Source organism: Astyanax mexicanus, chromosome 21 (assembly GCF_023375975.1).
Source record: "Astyanax mexicanus isolate ESR-SI-001 chromosome 21, AstMex3_surface, whole genome shotgun sequence".
Classification (NCBI taxonomy): Eukaryota; Metazoa; Chordata; class Actinopteri; order Characiformes; family Acestrorhamphidae; genus Astyanax; species Astyanax mexicanus.
The window spans coordinates 12946000-12969060 of NC_064428.1; the positions used below are offsets into that span (position 1 = coordinate 12946000).

General features: G+C 37.4%; 1 protein-coding gene across 1 annotated transcript in view; it reads left to right on the forward strand.

Moving 5' to 3' along the window:
* The window catches only part of ndfip2 (Nedd4 family interacting protein 2), a 31628-nt gene that overhangs the window by 2921 nt on the left and 5646 nt on the right, over positions 1-23061 (forward strand). The window contains exons 2-6 of the mRNA XM_022686651.2: positions 8701-8884; positions 10338-10468; positions 19353-19440; positions 22376-22500; positions 22744-22810. Of these exons, the coding sequence (XP_022542372.1) occupies positions 8701-8884; positions 10338-10468; positions 19353-19440; positions 22376-22500; positions 22744-22810 (595 nt within the window). The remainder of the gene's footprint in view (positions 1-8700; positions 8885-10337; positions 10469-19352; positions 19441-22375; positions 22501-22743; positions 22811-23061) is intronic.

The following is a 23061-nucleotide window of genomic DNA, read 5'->3' on the forward strand; positions in this document are numbered from 1 at the left end:
CTGTCTGCTTGTTGTTATGAAGTTATGAATCATGCTGAATTGTCTTGCTTCGCTTTTTCGGTGCCTGCAGTAGAACTGGGCGATATGTTTTAAAAATCTCATAATTTCAATTTGTTTTAGAGAAATGGTGATGTGCAATGTATGATATACACCTGAAAAATGAATCCCATCCGGATTCGGCTTAAGTCGTGCTTTAAATGAGGTGTCTACCTCATAATGTTTAACATAATAATTTAACAAAACAATCCACCCAAAACTGAATTATATAGTTATATAATGGTAGATTCTTGTTGTTGCATTACTTTGTTTTTGTTATAAAAATAGAATTTATAAATAAAACAGTTTACCACTATTATCACAATATATATATATATTTTAAGTATAATGATAATATTTTGTTTGATCTGAAACAGCACACTCGTATCCTTCTGGCTGGATAAGCAGACCTCAAACACCAGAGCTGCGTTCGACTCCACTGACCCTGGCCCTGCTCTCATTAGGACTCTTGTCTTTAGCGTGTTGAAAATTAAAGGGCTGTGTTAAGTAATTACTGAGCTATTTTTACCGGTGGAAGTTGATGTGTGAATGCTTTACTGTTCTCAGATCAATAACGGTCAACTGAGTGTGAATTTTAGCTTAGCTTTTAATTGTTTGTTTCCTTTAAAGGGTTAAAATCCGATATTTTAACCCAATATATTCTGTAGCCCAGAGTTCTTCAGTAAAATAACTTTATATACTTAACAATTAACTTCATATATATAGAGATTAATACAAAAATAACTAATCTAAGTTTCTAAAATTGACAAATTTAATAAATATATTTTACCAGTCAAACGTTTGAGTACCCCCTCATGTTTAGTATTCCAATTTAGTTTTCAATAACTTTATTACTGCAGTTCTTCTCCTGTCGTTTCTAATTCTTCTCTTCTCTGCTGAAACTGAGTCTGTCCTTAATCATGTTAATCTGAGCTAAAGGCTAAAGCTGCTGTTTCCGTGTGGGTCAGCCAGACGTCTACCTGTAGCAGTTTCAAATGTAAAGCTAAATGTTGTTTAAACTTCAATTGGTAAGCTTTTTATTTTTATTGTTCTGCCATTTTTTAAATTCATTATTTAGGTTTATCATTCATTATTTAGGTTTTCCACTTAGTACTTTGAAAAATAAAAAGAACTTCATCCAGTAATAAAACATTTTTCATGTTTCATTTCTGCCTTTCCAGATTAGAATTTCAGGACAAAATCTTCTATCAATCAATCTAATACAAGATGCAGAAATAAAAAAAAGTTAAATTGAAAGAATTTATTTGCTACAGTTAAGTTTTACACTAAAATTGTTTATAATTAAATTTTACCTCAAACTTTAAATTAGAAGAAAGCTTGTCGCTGCTGCTGTACCTTATATTGAGGTACAAAAAACTTTTTTTGAACCAGTAAAGATGATAAAGATTATAAACATTATCATTAACTGAATATGTGGCAAGAACTTGATGATCTGGCTTTCATTTATATATATATATATATATATATATATATATATATATATATATATATATATATATATATATATATATATATATATATTAGGGGTGTCACGATTCTCTAAATCCTCGATTCGATTTCATTTTCGATTTGAGGGTCACGATTCGATTCGATTCTCGATTTTCTTGTTTTTTTTACTTGTTATTATTTTATGCCTCATAAAATTTAAATAATATATTTATTATTATTATTATAAATATTATTATTATTATTTATTAAGATATATATGGTAATGCCATCTAGTGACTTTTTTTGGTAGCAACAGTGTGCACTATTAAAACAAGCAGTTTATCAGAGCTGTGTGTGGATGGCTGGTGAAACTGCTCATTACATGAAGCTGCAGTTCTTCATCCAACCACTAGCAGCAGCAGCACAAGCCCCGCTCTCTTCACTCAGTCACTACTTCAGTACAGCCCAGCCACGGGCTACAGAGCTCAGCCAGTCCGTTTTTACTGTTTCTGTAAACAAATAAAGGTTTTAACCCCACTGACCGGATAATACAGCTCACTACAGTTCATCTTTCAGCCCAAGCAGCTAACAGCAGCAGGTTAGAACAGCCGACACGGAGGCACTGCTCGGATTACATTATAAACAGGTCAGTTAGCGCGCTGCTAACCTCAGGATGTTTATAACTACGGAGTTTAGTGGACACACCACGGACGCCAGGTAAGTCTTTTAAAGGCTACTGAAGACTATTAAAGGCTATTAGAGTGTAACCCCTGGCTCCCAGGGGTTACAAGAGGTTATTGAAAGCATTATTGGGGGGCAGAAATCAGTACAGGCTGGTTAGATAAGTGATGTGGGTATTGTCTTATAAATATTTACACATAACTTATATCTCTCCTGAAAAGCTTTTATTTTAGTCAGAAACACGCTTGTGTTTACTTTATCTGAGAGAAAGATGTTTTTTTAATTCAATGGAAAGCAACAGGTGTAGTCAATTATAAGTTTAAGATTTTTAATCCACCTCACTGTGATCTATAGTCAGTGTTCTCAAGTCACACTGACACACGCATTTCAGCGAGTTCACACGCTCTCACCTGCGCGCACCCACCCCTCCGTTAGATACAGATACAAAACCTGCGCGCCCAACCCCCGCCCCCCCTCCCCCGTTGGACAGATAAAAACAGTGATCACACTCCCGCCGACTGCGCTCATGCAGTGGCTATCTCTATTTAAATGAATAGGATGCGCTGTGTTGGTGCCGCGCCATTTGCGTAGCGCGCTGCGCTATTTGCGTAGCGCGCGCGGGAGGGATCGTCGATCCTCTTTTTGACTTCGATACTCGAGATCGTGACCTCATTTCGATTCGATTTCGATAAAATATCGAGATCGTGACACCCCTAATATATATATATATATATATATAGTTTATTACTACAGTAATACAGAATACCAATTGTACTTTTAGTTGCAGGTTAAACAGTACAGATCTGTACTTTCTGCTGTTAGGAAAGACTAATATTTAACCTTTTAAGGGTGTTTTATAAAAAAAAAAATTGTATTTGTACCTTTGAGTACAATCTTTCTAATTTAGTTTGAAGAGACACTTCAGTATAATATTTATGTGGACTGTTACCTCACTATCCCACTACCGAACCCCTTCCTCACTGCTGTTATCCATTTTTTTTCCTTTTCCTAAATATAAAAGTTACACAAATTCCTATTTAGCTGTTCAGACTAAGTTGCATTGCCTTGTATTGGATATGTATCAGATTTCAGTACCAAATATAAAAATGGCCCAAATCTGAACATGTTAAAGACAGCTGTATAGAAGGTGGTATACTGGGATGCTTTTATACCCATATTGTTTGGTCCAGGATTTTAGGCCTTTTAGTTTAGTCCTGATTAAAATAGCCAAAATAGCAGGTGTAAAAGGTGATGTGAACAACACTTTCAGACCTAGTCTAAATATAATTATAACTTTTCTCAAACCTCATGGAGGTGTTCAGTAATCTTTATCAGACTTGCTAATGTGGTTTCTGACTCATACAGGATTTATTATAGCTGGTAATACTGTTTTTATTAGGCTTTTCCTCAGCCTCACCGTTTTGAGCTAATGTGCAATCAGCCCACAAGCTTCTAGAGCAAAGGTCTTCAATTCTGGACTTTGGATCCAGTTTCCAGTGCTGGACTTTGTAATCCTCGGTAGGTGTGACTGTACGTGGCTAATACATTTTATTAACTGTTCCCTGAACTTCCAGCGGAAACAAAATCCAGGTTTGAGTTCCTGTTGTCTCGCTGTCGAGATGCTCAGTCAGTGTTTGCATGACAAACTCTGGAGTTTATTAGTCAGCAGCTGTTTCTGAGAAAACTGATAAAACCCATGCAGGTGGATTTTTCCTAAATGTCAGACTTATCAAGCACCCACACCTTAATACGGTCAGGGATTACAATATAGGCAGTTTTTTCAGCAATCACACTCACGATTACATACATATACACCCACCAATTTATAATAATCAACAACAATATTAACTGCAAAATTATCAATAATTATAATGATAATAAACAATAATTCCTCCTATAAACAATAATTCACATAACAGACCAAATACTATAAATATTAAAAGCACACAATGCAGTTTTACTGATTTAGCCACTTTAGCCACCATCATCATATAAATGGGCGGAGTCTGTTTATACGTTACACCTCACCTATTGTTTTGTAGATAAATAAATAAGGGTTAATCTACAGTTAGATTTAGGGATGTCCCAATTTTTGCCTCCGAGTCATTTGATTGTGAGTACCTGCTGATATCGAGACAAGTTTTTATTTATAAATTAATTTTTAATTTTTATCACAAAATATAGTACCAAATATCTGTATAAATTATTTCCATTTTAATATGCATATGTTCTTAAATAAATGAATGATTAAATATAATTATATCACAATTAGTTCCCACCCTGCAATGTGATTGGCTAAGAAGTGTTCTATGAGTGCCGTTATCAGCCGGTAATGCACTGCAACCAAAGCTCTCCATGTATTACTCCACCACATACAGGTAACCTAGCAACGATGCAGCGCTTACAAACCAAACAGCGCAGCTACAAACAGAGCAGCAATGAAACTATTTTAACTGGCGGAGTCAGATCGTATTTTCTCCACCTCTTTAACTCAAAATCTTTCAATAAACAGTGATAATGGAACTGGTATAATCACAATAATACACTCGAGGTTCGGGCTATAACGTGTAATATTGCACGTTATAGCACGCACCTCAAGTGTATTATTGCTTATTTACGATCATTCATTTTCTTAATGCTGGTATTTACCTTTTTTAAATGTGGTTCATTTGACCTGACAGACTAGATTTAGACTAAGCTTTTTACTGCATTAAAATATCTTAGGGTAGATTTGTTGCTATTAAAATGTGAATATTTTAGTCTATATTGAACTTGTGAAGTAACAACATAACATTTACATTTTTGATAAATCTGTGATCCGGATCTTTCCACTTTGCATTGATTGGCCCCATTTCCAATCACATGATTGGATCAGGGACATCCCTAATCACCAGCACCATAATAGTTGTACTCATACTGCTGCGTGACGTGCCTGACAACCAAGGGGAGTCGGATTTCAGCACAACACCTCTTCTTTTTCTTCTTTAAGTGATGACAGCCTGACTCAACCTCCTGTAATTGGTCTGAATCAAGTCTGAACCACCCGAAACAAAGAGTTTTCACACTGCAGAGGAACCAGGCCATGGTTCAGTAGATCCACATTCCAGATAATTTTATCACACTAACATAACAATAAGTCAATAGCGTAATTATTACAAAAGTTTGGACCAAACTGAAAAGTCTAAAAGTCCCGACCAAACGAGGTAGGTGTGCCAAAATGAAGGGTAAGCAATGTGGCAAATAAAAATATCTCTTTTCATCAAATTTTATTTTAATCTAACAAGTAAGTCTTAACTGTTGTTGTATATTAAAATTGTGTCCATGTGGATAAGCAGTCATAATGCTTTCCCTCCGTTCGGATCTGCAGTGTTAAAGAGGCGATTCAGCTCAGGCAGAGGATTAGGAGTTTGTGCTAAATCTCACTTCCCCCGGAATCGTAAGCCTTGCGTGGCTGGTGGTTTAGACGTGATCAGTTGTTGTATGTTTATATAACGGGCCTTTACTCTGTCCCTCTCTCTTTACTCGTCCCTTTAATGGGAGGCGTATCTTCCTGCTGTTGTCTTCGTTGTCCTCTGAGACTCTCGCTGTGTGAACAATAGCATTTACAGGTTTCACCACTGGACTTCGGTATTTGCTGTGTGGTGGCGGGTTGAGGCTTAGGGCTGGTGGTGGTAAATGTGGAGTTAGAGGGGGAGGGAGGTTAATTTTTTCTCTTTTTTTTTCCTCTTTTCTCTTTTTTTTTCTTTTGTTTCCTGTGTGTTCTAGTATTTCTACAGAAGAGTTTACCTCTGTTTAGCTGTTGGAGAAAATAAAACAAAGGCTTAGACAAGAACCATTTTAAATATACTTTCAATATACGCCTGTAACAATGATCTGTTTAGGTCTTATATATTTAGGACATTTTCTCTCTAAATGTCTAAATATTCTTGATAAATACTGTTCATTTGTAGCATCTTAAAGTCTTATCAGTGAAAGTAGTGGTAGGGGGGGCAGTATTGATTTTAGGCATGTCAGTGTGTCTTTGCTATCATAACGACAGGCTTGCATGGCTTGAAACATGCAAATGTCATGCACTAATTCTCTTAATTAATTGTGGGTGTGGTTAATTTTGGGCATAACATGAAATAAACTAATCAGCATGTCACTTTATCATTCCCTTTATGAGTCAGGTGAGCTCTGACTTTGGCGTATTGCTATTTTAATGAGTTACTCATTTGTGAAGTTACTGAGTTTAACTAAGAGCTTTAATGGAGCTCTTAGTTAACGTGCCACGAGATCTTGTCACACCCCTATAATTTTCATTTTGTTGCAGTAGTGTATTCTTTTTTTCTAATTTTTTATTTTATTCAGAAATTTGTCATTGCAATATTTTTTTTAGGGCCATTTTTTTATCGCCCACCCCTACCCAGTAGCAGGGATTGCGGTGTAATCGTACATTACTGTGGTCGTTAGTTATGAAGGTCAGTACACCAGCATGGCATTGGCCTGCATTATAGCTGTTATTTTTTATGTGATTAATCAATCAAAATTAAAGTGTTAATGTATGATACGGTGGTGTATCATGAAATTGTCTTTAAAATATTGTGATACAATGTTTTATTATATTACCCAACCCAAGACGAGCCATATATATGAGCAATGAATTAAAATAATGAAGTAAAAAGGTAATAAACAAGGTTAAATAATTTATTTTTGTCATTTAAAGTTACTACAGCATGGCACTCTCTGCGAGTTTAAGGTTGTATATCCTGCGGATGCTTCAGCCCAACGTGGTCCTGCTGTCTGAAGGTCCGACAGGTGCAGAGGGAGGGATGAGCACATGTCCCGGTCTTATGTCTCGCGTTACGCTGCCTCTCTAGTTACTGTGTGAACTATGATGTTTACAGACTTTGTTGGCAGAGACTCTGGCAGTGACCTGTAGCGCCATCGCTGAGACGAAATGTCAGAGCTCAGCACAGAAGATCCACAGTGCTGGTGGGAGCTGTGGATCACGAAGTTTGGATTCCTCAGTGTTTTTACTATTAATATCAATATTTTTCACACTATAAGGTGCACTTAAAATTCTTTAATTTTCAAAAAAATCATCCTTATGTATGAATTCTACCAGTCAGGTATTAAGGAGCAGTAAAGCCACTCCACTGAAGTACAGAGTTATACAGGAGTTTCAGAGAAGTTTCTCTAGCACTGAGACTGGAGCAGTATTAGCATTAGCCGCTAACCACACTAAGCGCTTGCACATTCGCCGTTCAGAGGTGAGTATTATTGGCCTGCTTCAGGTTCCTCAGTGTAGCGCTGTCAGACAGCATTTACTAGTTCTAACTGCAGCTAGAGGTTAGCTGCTAATGCTAATGCTGCTGCACCCAGCCTTAGTGGAAATCTGGATATACAGCTCTGGAAAAACATTAAAAAATTATGTGTTTCTTTGATTTTACCAAATTATAAACCTCTGGAATATAATCAAAAGGAAGATGGATGATCACAAGCCATCAAACCAAACTGAACTGCTTGAATTTTTGCATCAGGAGTAAAGCAGCATAAAGTTATCCAAAAGCAGTGTGTAAGACTGGTGGAGGAGAACATGATGCCAAGATGCATGAAAAAAACTGTGGTTAAAAAACAGGTTTATTCCACCAAATACTGATTTCTGAACTCTTAAAACTTTATGAATATGAACTTGTTTTCTTTGTGTTATTTGAGGTCTAAAAGCTCTGTATCTTTTTTGTTATTTCAGCCATTTTTCCATTTTCTGCAAATAAATGCTCTAAATTAGAATATTTTTATTTGGAATTTGGAAGAAATGTTGTTTGTAGTTTATAGAATAAAACAACAATGTTCATTTTACTCAAACATAAACCTATAAATAGCAAAATCAGAGAAACTGATTCAGAAACTGAATCTGGATTTTTTTTTCAGAGCTATATGTAGCTATCTCTTTCATTTCTTTTAATTTATTGCTAGTTTATTTTTACTTTTTATTATTGTTCTGATTGCATAGGATTATGTAATTTCATTAAAATATATGTACATATTTAAAAGTTCAGCAGTTTATTTTAAGGTCAGTTTAGAATGAATTGTTTTTGAGCTGTTTTCTTTTGTTGCATTTTTGTAGATTTTTAGACACGTTTTACCTGGATGCCAATGAAGCAATCTGGCAACCCTGGTGGTTCGCCATCGCCTCCAGTTTGTTGCACTGTCGGTTGCGTAGTAGACTCCCAATGCAGTTTGGGACACATTTGACTCTAGAATCTAGAATTCTACAATGTTTAAGATAAATGATGATGCATTGTGTGAGTTTTAAGTTCCAATTCCATTTATATGTTTTACGCAAAAATGGCCAACATAATTAATAGTGCCCTAAAACCTAAATAGAGTGTATTTTGGTCACAGCCCATTGATCAATCCCATTTCCACTGATCTGTTAGTTATTGTTTGATTTCCATTGTTGATTTAGGTGTAAAGTGAGACATTAAAACTGGTCCTAGGACCCGTCCCTGAGGAACTCCTTTTATCTGACTCATGGTTCTTGTTTTTCAGTTGCACAATGAGGACGACCCCTCAGAATCATCCCCCACCAGCGAGCCGTCCACCTCCGCCCAGGCCGACGCCACCACCGCTGCTGCTGCGGGCGCCACCAGCAGTCCGGTCTCCGTGCCAACAGATGCAGAGGCTCCACCCCCTCCTTACGCCAGTGTGGCATTAGGAGCCACAGCCGCCCCAGGTTTGTACAGCTTTCAACAGTAATATTCATATGGTGTTTCATCTTCCATGCTTTTGGGGTTCGAGAGTTGGTCTTTGATGTATTCGTGATTCTCACTTCACATTATTGTCTATTATAAGTCGCTTTGGAAAAAAGCGTCTGCCAAATGTAATGTAATCTGAGATCTGGGGAGATCTATTCATTGGCTGTCCACCAAACCTGGGTATCAAACCCACAACCTTCTCAACGATGGTCCAGAACCATAACCACTGATTTTTCTAGATTTAGGGCAGTGGTGGCTCAATCACAAATGAACACTGACTTCCCTTAAAAGTTAATATGTTTTATTTCTTAATTTCTAGAGCTTTTGCATCTAAGGGTACATCATCATATCTGTGTACCAGACATTTTAATAAGCTCCATCCTCAGACAGCTCTTAGGATGAGATTAGGCAGCCAGTTTCTTTTATCAGCCAGTCATTTATATCAGATTCAGGTCTTTTTTTAATAGAAGGTCAGCATTTCTCTGAGGAACACTCTGACCTACATCACGTACAGGTTTGGCTCTGCACAGACTGAGAAGGTGGAGGTTTAAATAGAAATCCTAATGACTGATAGACTGATAGATACATTTAAAGGGATCAGATTGATTAATGTGAATTTATCAGATCTTTAAAAAATAGGGCTGCACGATACTGGAAAAAAATTACATTGCAAATGTTCTTTTTTCAAAGATGTATAAACGATATATACGATATATATATCGCAAAATTAATCAATGCAGGAAGCATGACATCAACAGCCCCACCCGCGCGCTATCTCTCGTCCGGACCGTTCAAGAGCCAAGCTCTCAAAAAGGAAAAAAAAAGGAAAACAGCAAAACAACAGTAATCTGTCCTTAGTCAGGCATTTAAATGGCTTTTAAAAGGTATATAAGAAGAGCGTTTGTTTTTCTGGGATTAAAAGTGTGAATTCAGCTGGAAATATCTGCACTGCAAACTGTGCTGGGCTGAGGTGCACAGCTTTCCACACGTGATCACGTTTACAAGCACGTGCCCAACCATGTGGATCGAGGCCATGCGCTTCTCAGGCAGCAGCAGCCTGTCACTCACACAGACACAGAGACAGCACTGTGTATCTACTTCTTGTGTCAAGAATCAAAACATTGCAACAAGACATGTTTGATTTTATTGCCTTAAGTGACATACGTCCTGCGATGTGACTATTGCGCATGCGCACATCACGATGACGATTTTATAAAATTTGTTATGGAAACTCTACCTGAATCTGTTTATTCAAAGGTTTAATCAATGAGTCATATCATATCGAGCTACATCCCAACAAAAATGAGCGCAATTTGTTACCCTTAAATTTATTAAGTACAATCTATAGGTTGTTTTTGTATAGTTTAATGGAGCCTCTTTCTGGGTTTTCTGTATGTCTGGTAACGTTTTGGTGTTCGTGTCCCCAAACAGAGCGCGCCTTTCCTGGGGACTTCCCCGTCCCGCCCCCCTACAGCGTGGCCACGTCGCTACCCACCTACGATGAGGCAGAGAAAGCCAAAGCTGCAGAGCTAGCAGCCTCCGCTGTGGACGTCATACCACGGGTAACACACACACACAATACACACACAGGGGATATGTATAGAAACCCACAGGCCACACCAAGGCCTGCAGTCAGACCCAGATACAGACAGCTTCTTCAGCAGCAGCAGCAGCAGCCGCAGCTCTGTTTCTATCTGTGGAGTGTTAGTTCAGCTTTAAGCAGTGATGCAGTCTATAAAAAAATAGTAATGTTTAATTCTGGTAATTTTTGTGTCAGAGTCATGTGAATACAGTATCATGGAAATGCTGTGTCAGGGCAATATACTCTCATGATAATGTTATGTTATTTAAATATGGTATCATGGTAATGTTGTGTGATGATAATGTTAATGTTGATAATGATGATAATTTTGTCATGATAATGTATGATGGTAATTTTGTGTTGTGACAATGTGTCAAGATAATGTTGTAATGTTGTATTATGATAATGTTGTCATGATAATGTGTCGTGTTAATGTTGTGTCTTGGTAATATTGTGCCAGGGTAATATTGCATCAAGGTAGTACATTATCATGCTAATAATATATTGTAGTAATTTATCATAGTAAGTATAGTGGTAATGTTGCATCAGGATAATGTTGCAACAGCATGCTTCAGTGCATTATCATGGTATTATACTGTAGTAATTTAACATAGTAAGTATGTGGTAGTGTTGTATCAGGTTAATGTTGCGCCAGGGTAGTGTTGCGCCAGGGTAGTGTTGCGCCAGGGTAGTGTTGCGCCAGGGTAGTGTTGCGCCAGGGTAGTGTTGCGCCAGGGTAGTGTTGCGCCAGGGTAGTGTTGCGCCAGGGTAGTGTTGCGCCAGGGTAGTGTTGCGACATGGTAATGTTGCGACATGGTAATGTTGCGACATGGTAATGTTGCGACATGGTAATGTTGCACCTTTGGTATTGTTGCACCTTTGGTAATGTAGCACCTTGGTAATGTTGCGACATGGCAATGTTGCACCTTGGTAATGTTGTGACATGGTAATGTTGTGACATGGTAATGTTGTGACATGGTAATGTTGCACCTTGGTAATGTTGCAACATGGTATTGTTGCACCTTTGGTATTGTTGCACCTTTGGTATTGTTGCACCTTTGGTAATGTTGCGTCTTGGTAATGTTGCGGCATGGTAATGTTGCCACATGGTAATGTTGCCACATGGTAATGTTGCCACATGGTAATGTTGCGACATGGTAATGTTGCGACATGGTAATGTTGTCATGATAATGTACCATTATCATGGTAATATTAAATGGTTGTAATTTATCTTTGTAAATGTAATGGTCGTGTTGTGTCAGGGTAATGTTGTGTAATGGTATTATGGTGACGCTATGCCAGGGAGATGTTGTATTAGGATAGTGTTGCGGCATGGTAACATCATATTTTGGTCATTTAATATTGTGGTGAAATTTCTTAGCATGGTAAATATTGCACATATACTGTTGCTTTGTGGAAACATTGCATTGCATAAATTATAGATTGTAGTAAGATGGTTTTGTGGCAGTAATTATAATGGCTATAATCAGGGTATTAATATTGTATTAAATGGGCTTTATGTTCATTAATAAAGCTGTTACAGTCAGCAGGCTGTTTCTGAATGCTGCTGGTGTTTATGAGAACACATGACTGTGATCATCACTGCTGTTACTCTGCTGACCTGCTGCTGAAGTGCAGATCTGTCAGTGTGAGCAGCGTGAGCAGTGTGAGGAATAAAGACAGGGCTGTGTACGCTGTGCTGTTTCCGCTGTGAAAACCAGGCCGTGGGCCTGACGCTCAGAGCTTTAGAGCTGCTCTAAAATTAATTTAACACATTCTGATACCAACACACTGCACACACACACTGTCGGCAAATTCAGATTTACCTCTTTAACTCTGCATGGAGACAATATGATTGTGAAATATTATGTGAAATTAATATTATTTATTTAGCAGTCCTCAGTCCATTTAAAAAATAAAACAGAGTGAACGTTATGAACTTTTATAAATGGGTGGGGTTATCCCAAGATGACTGGGTAGACAGTCATCAGTCATCTCAGACACGAGTTTATAGCCTAATATATTCATTAAAATAGCTAAAGGAATGATGGAAAGAAGATATTTAAAAATGTAAGAAAACGTGCTTTAAAAATGTGTGTAAAAATGTAGCGAATTTCGTTAAAGTTTTCTTTAAATTACCTAGTAAAGTAATCAGTAAACTGTATAAAATATATAAAAAGTACTTTTAGATAGGACATATTATGCAAAACTCACTTTTTGCCTGCTTTTATTATTTCCACTTGGGTCTCGACTGCCCCTATAAACACTCCAAACACAAAAAAAAATCCATCCATTTTCTGTAAATCAGTTGAAAGAGTTTGGTATCCGGTATACATGCTTCTAAGAGCTGTTTGGCTCCTCCTCTGTTGTGACATCACACTAAGGAATTCTGCATAGAACCACTCTGGCTCCACCCATCATCCGTCAACCACCCACGCCCCGCCCAGTACATCAGTTGAAGAAACTTTTTTTTTTACATTTCGGTCTACTGGTTGAGAACCTCAGACAGTACACAGCAGGATTAGCCAGCAGACTTTGTCTGAGGGAGGCATCTGTACCTACTGTCTGTGGTGAGTTTTGTGCGTCTATTACAGTAAAGTTTAAACTAGCTTTTAACTAGCTTTGTGGTTCATCATTTAGCACAAGCTAATAAACACATGATAAACGCTCAGCATATACAGGTAGTGTGGCCAGCAACAGCTTATTTGAATAAAAGTAATAGAGCCCTTTTATTGGCTCATTCTTAAAGGGACTAAAACTGGTAAGAATAGAGCTGGTGAGGATTTGTGTAAAGAATATTTTAACTTGTGTGAAAACAGGTATAATAAAGCCCTGAAAAAAAATAAGAGAGCACTTCAGTTTCTGAATCAGTTTCTCTGATTTTGCTATTTATAGGTTTATGTTTGAGTAAAATGAACATTGTTGTTTTATTCTATAAACTACGAACAACATTTCTCCCAAATTCCTAATAAAAATATTGTCATTTAGAGCATTTATTTACAGAAATTGAAAAATGGCTGAAATAACAAAAAAGATGCAGAGCTTTCAGACCTCAAATAATGCAAAGAAAACAAGTTGATATTCATAACGTTTTAAGAGTTAACCTGTTAAACACCAGCCTTACACACTGCTTTTGGATAACTTTATGCTGCTTTACTCCTGGTGCAAAGATTCAAGCAGTTCAGTTTGGTTCCTCTATATGTGTAATAAAAATGGGTTAATTTAGAGTAAATGTTAAAAATGTATTGTTACACAGTGATTCTATAAAATATAAACTTCTTAACTATGCTGCCACACAAAATACATGTTATATTGATACTGACTTGGGTGATTAAATGGTGACCATAGAAAATATGATCATAATAATTAGAATAAGTGTTACGTCTGTAGAGGATGTCTGGTTTAACTGATAACACAGTACCAGTCATCTCCTGTTTCCTGAATGAGTGGAGGTTTTTAAGGGGGCGTGGTTTGGTCTGCAGATACAGATCAGAAGTGCTGAGAAATCAGCAGTGCTATTTTCACAGTTCTCTGAAGAACCAGATCAAAAAAGGAACATTCCTTTCCACTTCCTTTAACTACTTAAAATAACTTTAAACTTGAATTTGATTTCAGAAATAGAGTCTATTTAGATTTGCTGTGCTGTTTCTAGGTTGGGTGTCTAATAGGGGGTGTTCTATATGGTGGTTGCTAGGATGTTAATGTGCAGTTGCTATGGTATTCAGATAGTTGTTTAGTTGTAACCTAGTTCCATAACTATGGTGTATATGATAGATGCTAGGGTGTTGCTAGACACTTTTTAGGTGACTGCAAGGTTGTTGCTAGGAGACAGATAAGTGGTTGAGCTGGTGTTTTAGGTATTTGGTTGCAAGCTAGTTGGTTTCTAGGATATTATTAGCTCTAGTGTTTTATATGACTGTTGATAGGGTGTTCATCTGCAGTTGTTGAGGTATTTTACGTAGTTTGGTTTCTGTTCCTGAACTATAATGTACATGGTGGTTGCTCGATTGTTGCTAGGAGACAAACTGGTGGTCGTTGTGGTGTTTTAGGTCTTGCTTTGCAGTTGCAACTATCTATTTACTACAGTAAATCCAAGGCAGTTGCTACTTTATTACTAGGATGCTAACAGGTGGTCACTGGGGTGTTGGACTTGTTGCTAGGGTGTTGCTTTACAGTTGCTAGGTGGTTGTTGGGTGGTTTCTGGGATACAGAAGGGTGGTTGCCATAGTTTTTTTTTTTTAAGATGGTTGGCTGCTATTGTCATTTTTATTGCAGTTGAGACACTGCTTACCAGTTGTTTGCTAGCTGTTAAGATCTTGCTAGGCTGTTTTCAGGTGGTTGCTATGATACTTATTAGGGCTGGCCCGAATAGCGTTTTTTGAGCTCCGGATATTCGGCACTGATTCGAAGGGAATATTCGAATATTCGTTTTTTAAAAAAGAGGTAAAAAAAAAAAAAAAAAAAAAGCAAATCACGGCCCCTTTAATCCACTGAAAAATGTTCAATTTGCTCTGACCGACGAGACATATTCACCCCGGATTTTTGGTGTTTTTATCCCGGATTTTTGTGTTTTCACCCCATATTTTTTCTGTGTTTTTAGCCCAGATTTCTTTGTGTTTTCATCCCGGAATTTCTGCTGCCCTACACCGCGGCTTATCCGCTGCGTAAGCAGGCTAGGAGGCTGCTGCTGCACGGTTTCTCCGCTGCGCAAGCCAGCCCAGTAAATTGCTGTTTGTGTTTTCACACTTAGGTTATTTGCTTAAAAACAAAAACAAAAAAAATGTTTGTTCAGGAAGTATTTTATATTCTTAAACATTGTTAATTATATTAGAGGACAGTCATTGTAAACTGTACTTGGTCTATTTCGGTTAAAGGACTGTGCAGGGCATATTACTGATTTTGTATTTTTGCACTTGGGCTATAAGCTCAATATTAAATATTTAGTTTGTTTAGAAATTATTTTATATTTTTAAACCATGTTAAATTATATTAGAGTAGAGGAAAGTCATTGTTAATGACGTTATTGTACTTGGTCTATTTCGGTTTAAGCATTGTGCAGGGCATAGCCGTATTACTGATTTTGTATTTTTGCACTTGGGCTATAAGCTCAATATTAAATATTTCGTTTGCTTAGAAATTATTTTATATTTTTAAACCATTTTAAATTATATTAGATAAGAGGAAATTCGTTCAGACATCATTTTTGTAGGCCAGGCTTTTGTAACCGATTTAGCCCCTACTGTTGCCACATTACCCCTTACGTTTTATTATATAAATCAGTTTCGAAGAGCCTGCATTTTTTTTATCATGTATAATAGAGGTCTGCGCGAGACTGATTTTTAAACCCACTCTTCCACGCTCCCGCGTTTCTGTCTCGTTACCGCGCCGCAAAAAAATTGCTTCTTTTAATCCCGCGCCCGCCCGCCACATACACATTTCTGCCGCTCCCGCCCCACGTTCCTAATATAAATTAAATAAACTACATTTAATGCTTCAAATTTACTTATATATTTATTAAAACAGCAGCGCTGAATAGTGCGGTCCCGTTCCTTACCCCAGTCCAAACACCATCGGTGTGTGCGTGTGTGTGTCGGTCCATCCTGCGCGTTGAGAGTTTTCTTTAGGTTTTTTTTTACAATTATTACAGTTTTCTTAACTATTTATTAATTTGCTCCCGCACCGTCTGGATTAAACTCCCGCTCCAGCCAATAACAGTTCACTTCTGTCCCGCGCGCAAGATATTCTGACGGGACCCGCGAGAACAGAAGTGGTTAGAGTGAGGTGGAACTCTGGAAAGGAGAAAAAAAACGAATATCCGAATACCAAAATTAAAAACCGAATACCTACTCAACAAACGAATATCCGAATACCCGAATATTCGGGTCCAGCCCTAATACTTATAGGTGGTTTCTAGGGTGTGGCTGTTTAGGTGCTTTGGTATTTCAGATAGATGCTAGGGTATTGCTAGCCAGTTTCCAGGACACAACTAGACGTGGTATTCCAAATGGTTGCTAGGGTATTCCTGAACCAATGATTGTTTTTGGTTTTAGAACTATGGTGTATTTGGAAGTTGCTAAGGTGTCGCTAAGTCGTTTCTAGTTTGCTGTGGTATTTCAGATGGCTGATTGGGCATTTCTGGGCAATTGTTTGTTTATTGTTCAGTGGTGTTACGTAGAGTTATTTTTTTTCAGGGGGCGTGGTTTGGTCTGCAGATAAAGATCAGGTGTGCTGGAATGTCAGCAGTATTGTTTTTACTATTCTCTGAAAAATCAAATAATAGAAAAATAAATAAAATTGAGAACATTTTACTGCACTTTAAATACTTAAAATAACTTAAAAATTGATGTTGTTCCAGAAATGGAGTTTAGTTAGTACATTAAGTTTTGCTGTGATGTTTCTAGGATTGGTGTCTAATAGGTGGTGTTCTATATGGTGGTTGCTAGAGTGTTCATGTGTAGTTGCTATGGTGTTTCAGATTGTAGCTAAATCTTTCATAGTTTGCTAACGAGTTGTTTTGGTGTTTTACTGTAGGTAGATTGTTGCAAGGTACAGTAGTTGATTTCTAAGATACTATTAGGTAGTGTTTCATATGGTGGTTCGGTGGTGTTAGGTGGTTGCACGGGTATTGTCAGGTATGTTATAGGATGCCAGGTGGATGCTAGGGTATTCCTAGAATACGGCTTTTAAATACTGTAGACGTAACAGCAAAGCACTATGTCTGTTCTGTACTCTGCTGATGCTATACCCTCAGCGTTTTCAGGAGATTTACATCAGTAACAGAAAATTTCACCCCTGATTTTAGAACAAGTTCCAGGCTTTGAAGTCAGACAGGCACCACATCCTCACGGGTATAAACCGCAGTAGGCGCTGGGCGAGGAAAAGACCCGTCATATGCCTCTTCTGAGGGCTGCTGGATGGATTTGTTTGTGTGAGAGTCTGAAACCGTGAAGGTCACGCAGCAGCAGCAGCACTGCGGGGATTTCTCCAGAGGTTACGCCGGTTCTTACTGTGAAGATATTTAACATCCAGCGTGGAGCGTAGAATACAGTACATTATCTGAATGGAAAAAACATATTTTAGAAATTTGAAAGGAGGCTCTAGTTTAAACCATGTTAGAGCCTCTAGATACCCTGGATTAGGGGTGGGCTATATGGCCATAAAATACGATATATCACGATATTTCATGGTATTTTCGCGATAATGATACTCTTGGTGATATGACAAAACACTGAATTAGACTTTTTTTTTTCCAAGAATACACTACTGCAACAAAATGAATATGTATATTTATTGCATTTGATATGATATTGCACACCCCTTAGATATTAAACTTAGAACTTAGATATTAAAAAATTCAAGAATTTTATCAGATTTGTAACAGAAGTCAGTGATCCATATGGATATGGATATGGCACACCCCTACTCTGGATATAAAATGAGATTGAGATGGTTGGATATAGAGGTTCTACAGGTTCCATATGGATCCTGCAGCACATTTACCCACAGATGTTGCTACAGCTGGGCCTGTAGATCCTGTAGCTCTTACACACTGCTAAGTGTGGTTGAGCATTATCCTGCTGAAAAATGCTTCTGGTTGGAAGCCCTACCATGAGGGAACCTACCATGTTCCCTTATGTACCTCCTATCACTACTAGGGGTGACCGACTGTCGTATGCGATGCTCCTCAGATCATCTCTATATTGGAACCCAGCGAGAACCTGGATTTGTTGCTAAAGGTGATGCATCTCCAGCCTGTAGCAGTCTGTTTCTCATTCAAGACACCACTGCAAACAAAAGTGACGGTGGCTGGCTCACAGAAGGCCTAGTTGGTGGTCAAAATATCCATCCTATTTCTCTCAGATTCTCTCAGAGGCATTATGCATTATTGGACCGTCAACTGGAGGAATCTGTCAATAAGCATCATTGAGGCATTCTAAGCAGACACCAATCTCTCACCAAGAGGAATACTACCCAGAACTAGCATCTAAAAGCATTTTTATAGAGAATCAAACAAAGCTCAATCCAACATTTCTGTCTGGGTGCACTTTTGTTTTATATAGGATATAGGATATTTGTATATAGGATACACACTTGGTGAAGATGCGCTCAGCTGTCGCTAAATCAACTTATTTCCACCTTATATAACTGAAGAAGGACGAGTTAAGACTCTTTGATCTTCCATCTTATCTCTTCTTATCTCTGCTCTCTTTTTGTGACACACTTACCCCAAATATTTTCTCTTTCTGTCTGTCTCTCTCTCTCTTTTTTCCATCTTTCTCTGTCTCTCTCTCCTTCTCCCCACTTCTCTCTCTCTTTCTCTCTCTCTCCCTTATTCCATGTTCTTCTCTCTCTCTTTTTCTCTCTCTCTCGCTCTCTCTTGTTCTCTCTCTGTCTGTCTGCGCCCTTCTCTCTCTCTCTGTCTCTCTTTCTTATTCTCTGTCTGTCTTTCTCTTGCTCTCTCTCCTCTCAGTGTCTCTATCTCTCTCTTTGTCCGTCTCTCTCTCTGTCTTTCATTTCAGTTCAGTTCAGTTCAGTGATGCTTTATCGGCGTGAATGTAATCATATACACTATTGTCAAAGCAATTAATAATAAAAGCAGAGATTAGAAAAAATTATATATTTAATATAAATAAATAAATAAACACATATTAGAGGGAAAAAATAATAGTAAGATTAAAAGATTGAGTGAACAATAAAGGAAGTAAGTAAAAATAGTTACAAAAGAACATTAACATTAAATTAATAGAAGTGAAAGATATATAGGATGTAACATCAAAATTATAAAAGTAATAATAATAGTATTCATAAGTAGTAATTGGTCTCTCTCTCTCTCTCTCTCTCTCTCTCTCTCTCTCTGTAATCAGGAGGAGGATTTTCCTCCGCGGGACGACTTCAGCGATGCTGATCAGCTGAGAGTGGGAAACGATGGTATCTTCATGCTGGCCTTCTTCAGTGAGTTTATCTCTCTCTCTCTCTCTCTCTCTGTGTGTGTGTGTGTGTGTGTGTGTGTCTATCTGACCTGCTTTAGTGGGTAAATGACGTCAGTCTGCTCCCTCTGGTGGTGGAACAGTGTTCCTGCATATTACTGTATTATTAACTCTTAGTTCTGTAGAGCTACAAGGCTAATGTAGCTTACAAGTAACTTAAATCCTACCAGTCTGCCCACAGTTATGCTTACTAGGCAATAGAGATTAGGTAAGAGACGTAAGTAAGGTTGAATTGGAAATCTTGATTACAGGTTTAATTACCGCATAAAGAATATTTTTAAAACATTGGAAATCAACTAAGATATCAGAGTTAAAGAAATGGTTGGATTTAATGACAGAAACTGCTTCTAATGAAAATAAGTTAGCTGGAATGTCGGGGCAAGGCATAACTAGAAATACGGCATGGCAAAATCTATGGCAGCAAATAAAACTACAGGTGTAAAACAAGCATAGCACAGCCCTTCGGCCGCCCAATCCTCTCTTGACTTATTTTGATTTACTTTTATATTCACTTATTATTTTATGATTTTGTACCTTGTCACATATGATTAGGATATGGATATGCTGACAAATATGCTTATGCCCTTAAATCCTGAATGTATTTTTTTTTTATGTTTGTTGTAAAGTGTTTTAGGAAATGTGTAATAAAAACTTTATTTACAATTAACAAGTAACTTAAGCTTATATCCCACCAATTAGCTCTGGAGCTAACAAGTAATGTAAACCTATACCTCACTAGTTAGCTCTATAGCTATGAGGCTAATGTATTTAACAAGCAATGAAATCTAATATCCCATCATTAGCTTTAAATCTAAAAAGATAATGTTGCTAACAAGTAATGGAAATCATAATATAACTTTGAAGTTTAGAACTATTTAGAGGCTAATGTATCTAAAATGTACTATGACACTGTGCCCAACCAAATAGTTACAGAGCTCCACTGCTAATGTAGCTAACAAGTAATAAAATCATATTCTACACCAATTAGTTCTTAAGCTTTGAAGCTAATGTAGCTAATAATCAATAGACGCTTATGTCTAGCTGTGGAGCTAGTATCCTACATTAGCTCTAAGGCTAATGTATCTAACAAGCAATGGAAGGTTATTTCCCACCAATTAGCTCCAGAGCTGTAAGGCTAATGTAGCTAATAATCAATATTCGCTTATATCCCATATGTTAGCTCTAAACCTACAAAGCTCATGTAGCTAAATGAGTGAAAGAGCTGATGTGGCTAACAAGTAATGAAAGCTTACACATCCCACCAATAAGCGCTGGAGCTAGCGATGCTAATGCAGCTAAAAAGTAATGGAAGCATTTACCCCATCAATTATCTATTGAGCTCCAACACTAATGTAGCTAAAAGAGTGAAAGGGCTGACAGGGCTAATGTAGCTAATAAGTAATGTGAACCTATAACTCATCAATTAGCTCTCAAGCTACAAGGCTAATGTAGCTAATACGTAATGTAAACCTATACCTCATCAATTAGCTCTGGAGCTACAAGGCTAATGTAATTAATAAGTAATGTAAACCTATACCTCATCAATTAGCTCTGGAGCTACAAGGCTAATGTAGCTAATAAGTAATGTGAACCTATAAGTTACCTCATCAATTAGCTCTGGAGTTACTAAGCTAATGTACCTAACAAGTGATGGAAACCTATACCTCATTAATTAGCTTTGGAGCTTTAAGTCTAACATAGCTAACAAGTGATGGAAACTGATACTTCATCAATTAGCTCTGGAGTTTTATGGCTAATTTAGCTAACAAGTGATGGAAACATATTCCTTATCAATTACCCCAGGAGCTTTAAGGCTTATTTAGCTTACAAAGTGAGGGGAACCTATATTTCATTAATTTGCTTTGGAGCTTTAAAGCTTATCTAGCTAATAATTGATGAAAAACTGTACCTCATCAATTAGCTCTGGAGCTACTAAGCTAATATAGCTAACAAGTGTTGGAAACCATTAATTCTCATTAATTAGCACTGAAGCTTTAAGGCTAATCTAGCTAATAATCGATGAAACCTATACCTCCTCAATTAGCTATGGTGCTTTAAGGCTAATGAAGCTAACAAGTGTTGGAAACCTATATTTCATTATTTAGCTCTGGAGCTTTAAGGCTAATTCAGCTAACAAGTGATGGAAACCTATACCTCATCAATTAGCCCTGGAGCTATGAAGCTAATTAAGCAATTAAGTAATGGAAACCTGTACTTTATCAATTAGCTCTGATGCTAACAAGATATGTAAACCTATACCTCACTAATTAGCTCTAGAGCTGCGAGACATATATTTGACAAGCAGTGGAATCTGGTATCCTATCATCTGCTTTAAATCTATTAAGAAAATGTAGCTAACAAATAACAGAAAACGATTAGCTCTGGAGCAACTAGGCTAATTTATAGTTATGGAAACTGTACCTAATCAATACCTCTGGAGCTTTAAAGCTAATCTAGCTAATAATCGATGAAAACCTATACCTCCTCAATTAGCTTTGGAGAAAAGATCGAACTTACAATTGATGAAAACCTATACCTTATCAATTAGCAAGTGAAGGTAACAAGATATGGAAGCTTATATCCCAATAATTAGCCTTGTATCTAAAAAGCAATGGAAATGTATACCCACAGACTAGCTCTAAAGCTTAAGGTCAATGAAGCTAACAGTGATATAGCTTATGTGGCTAACAAGTAATCAATCTAATAAAACACCTATTAGTTTTGAAATTATAGAGCTTAAAATGTATTATTAAATCTCGTATCCCACTAATTAGCTCTGGAGCTAAAAGGCTGTTGTAGTTAACAAGTGATAAAAGCTTGTACACCAACATTTAGCATTGGTGCTAATAGGCTTAAGGCTTGAGTATATAATGAAATATATTTTTTCTGTTTGACCTCAGTGGCCTTCCTGTTTAACTGGATCGGGTTCTGTCTGTCGTTCTGTTTGACCAATACCATCGCTGGGCGATACGGCGCTATCTGCGGCTTCGGACTCTCCCTCATCAAGTGGATCCTCATCGTGAGGGTGAGTACATGCTAATGGTGCTTATAGTAATCTAATGTAGCTAACAATTAATGTATTAACATGAAGTAAACTAAATACTATTTAATAGTAGAAAGTGACAGCTATAATTGTAAACAAAAGCAAACCTGTGGTTTTATATTCTGATTAATGATTTTATTAATTAAGTGATGCACATTAATGCTAATCTAAACATTTTGTTGTTATTGTAAAAGACTGATGTTCTGTCTGTTTTGTTTGTTTCAGTTCTCAGAGTACTTTACTGGATACTTTAATGGGCAGTACTGGCTCTGGTGGATATTCCTTGTTCTTGGTAAGTGTGTGTAACACTAGAACGTTACTGTGGTTTGAGTGTTTATTTTAAGGCCATTTTCATAACTGTAGATTGTTCTGGTACAAAACGGTTACCTGGTTTCGTTGGGAGGGCTGGCGTGGGTTAGATTTAGTTAGAGTCGGCTTGGGTTTAAGATGAGTTGAGTTGGCTTGGCTTGGTTTGATTTGATTTAGTTTAGGATGGGTTAAGTTTGGGTTAAGTTTGGATTGGTTTGGCTTTGAGTCTAAGTT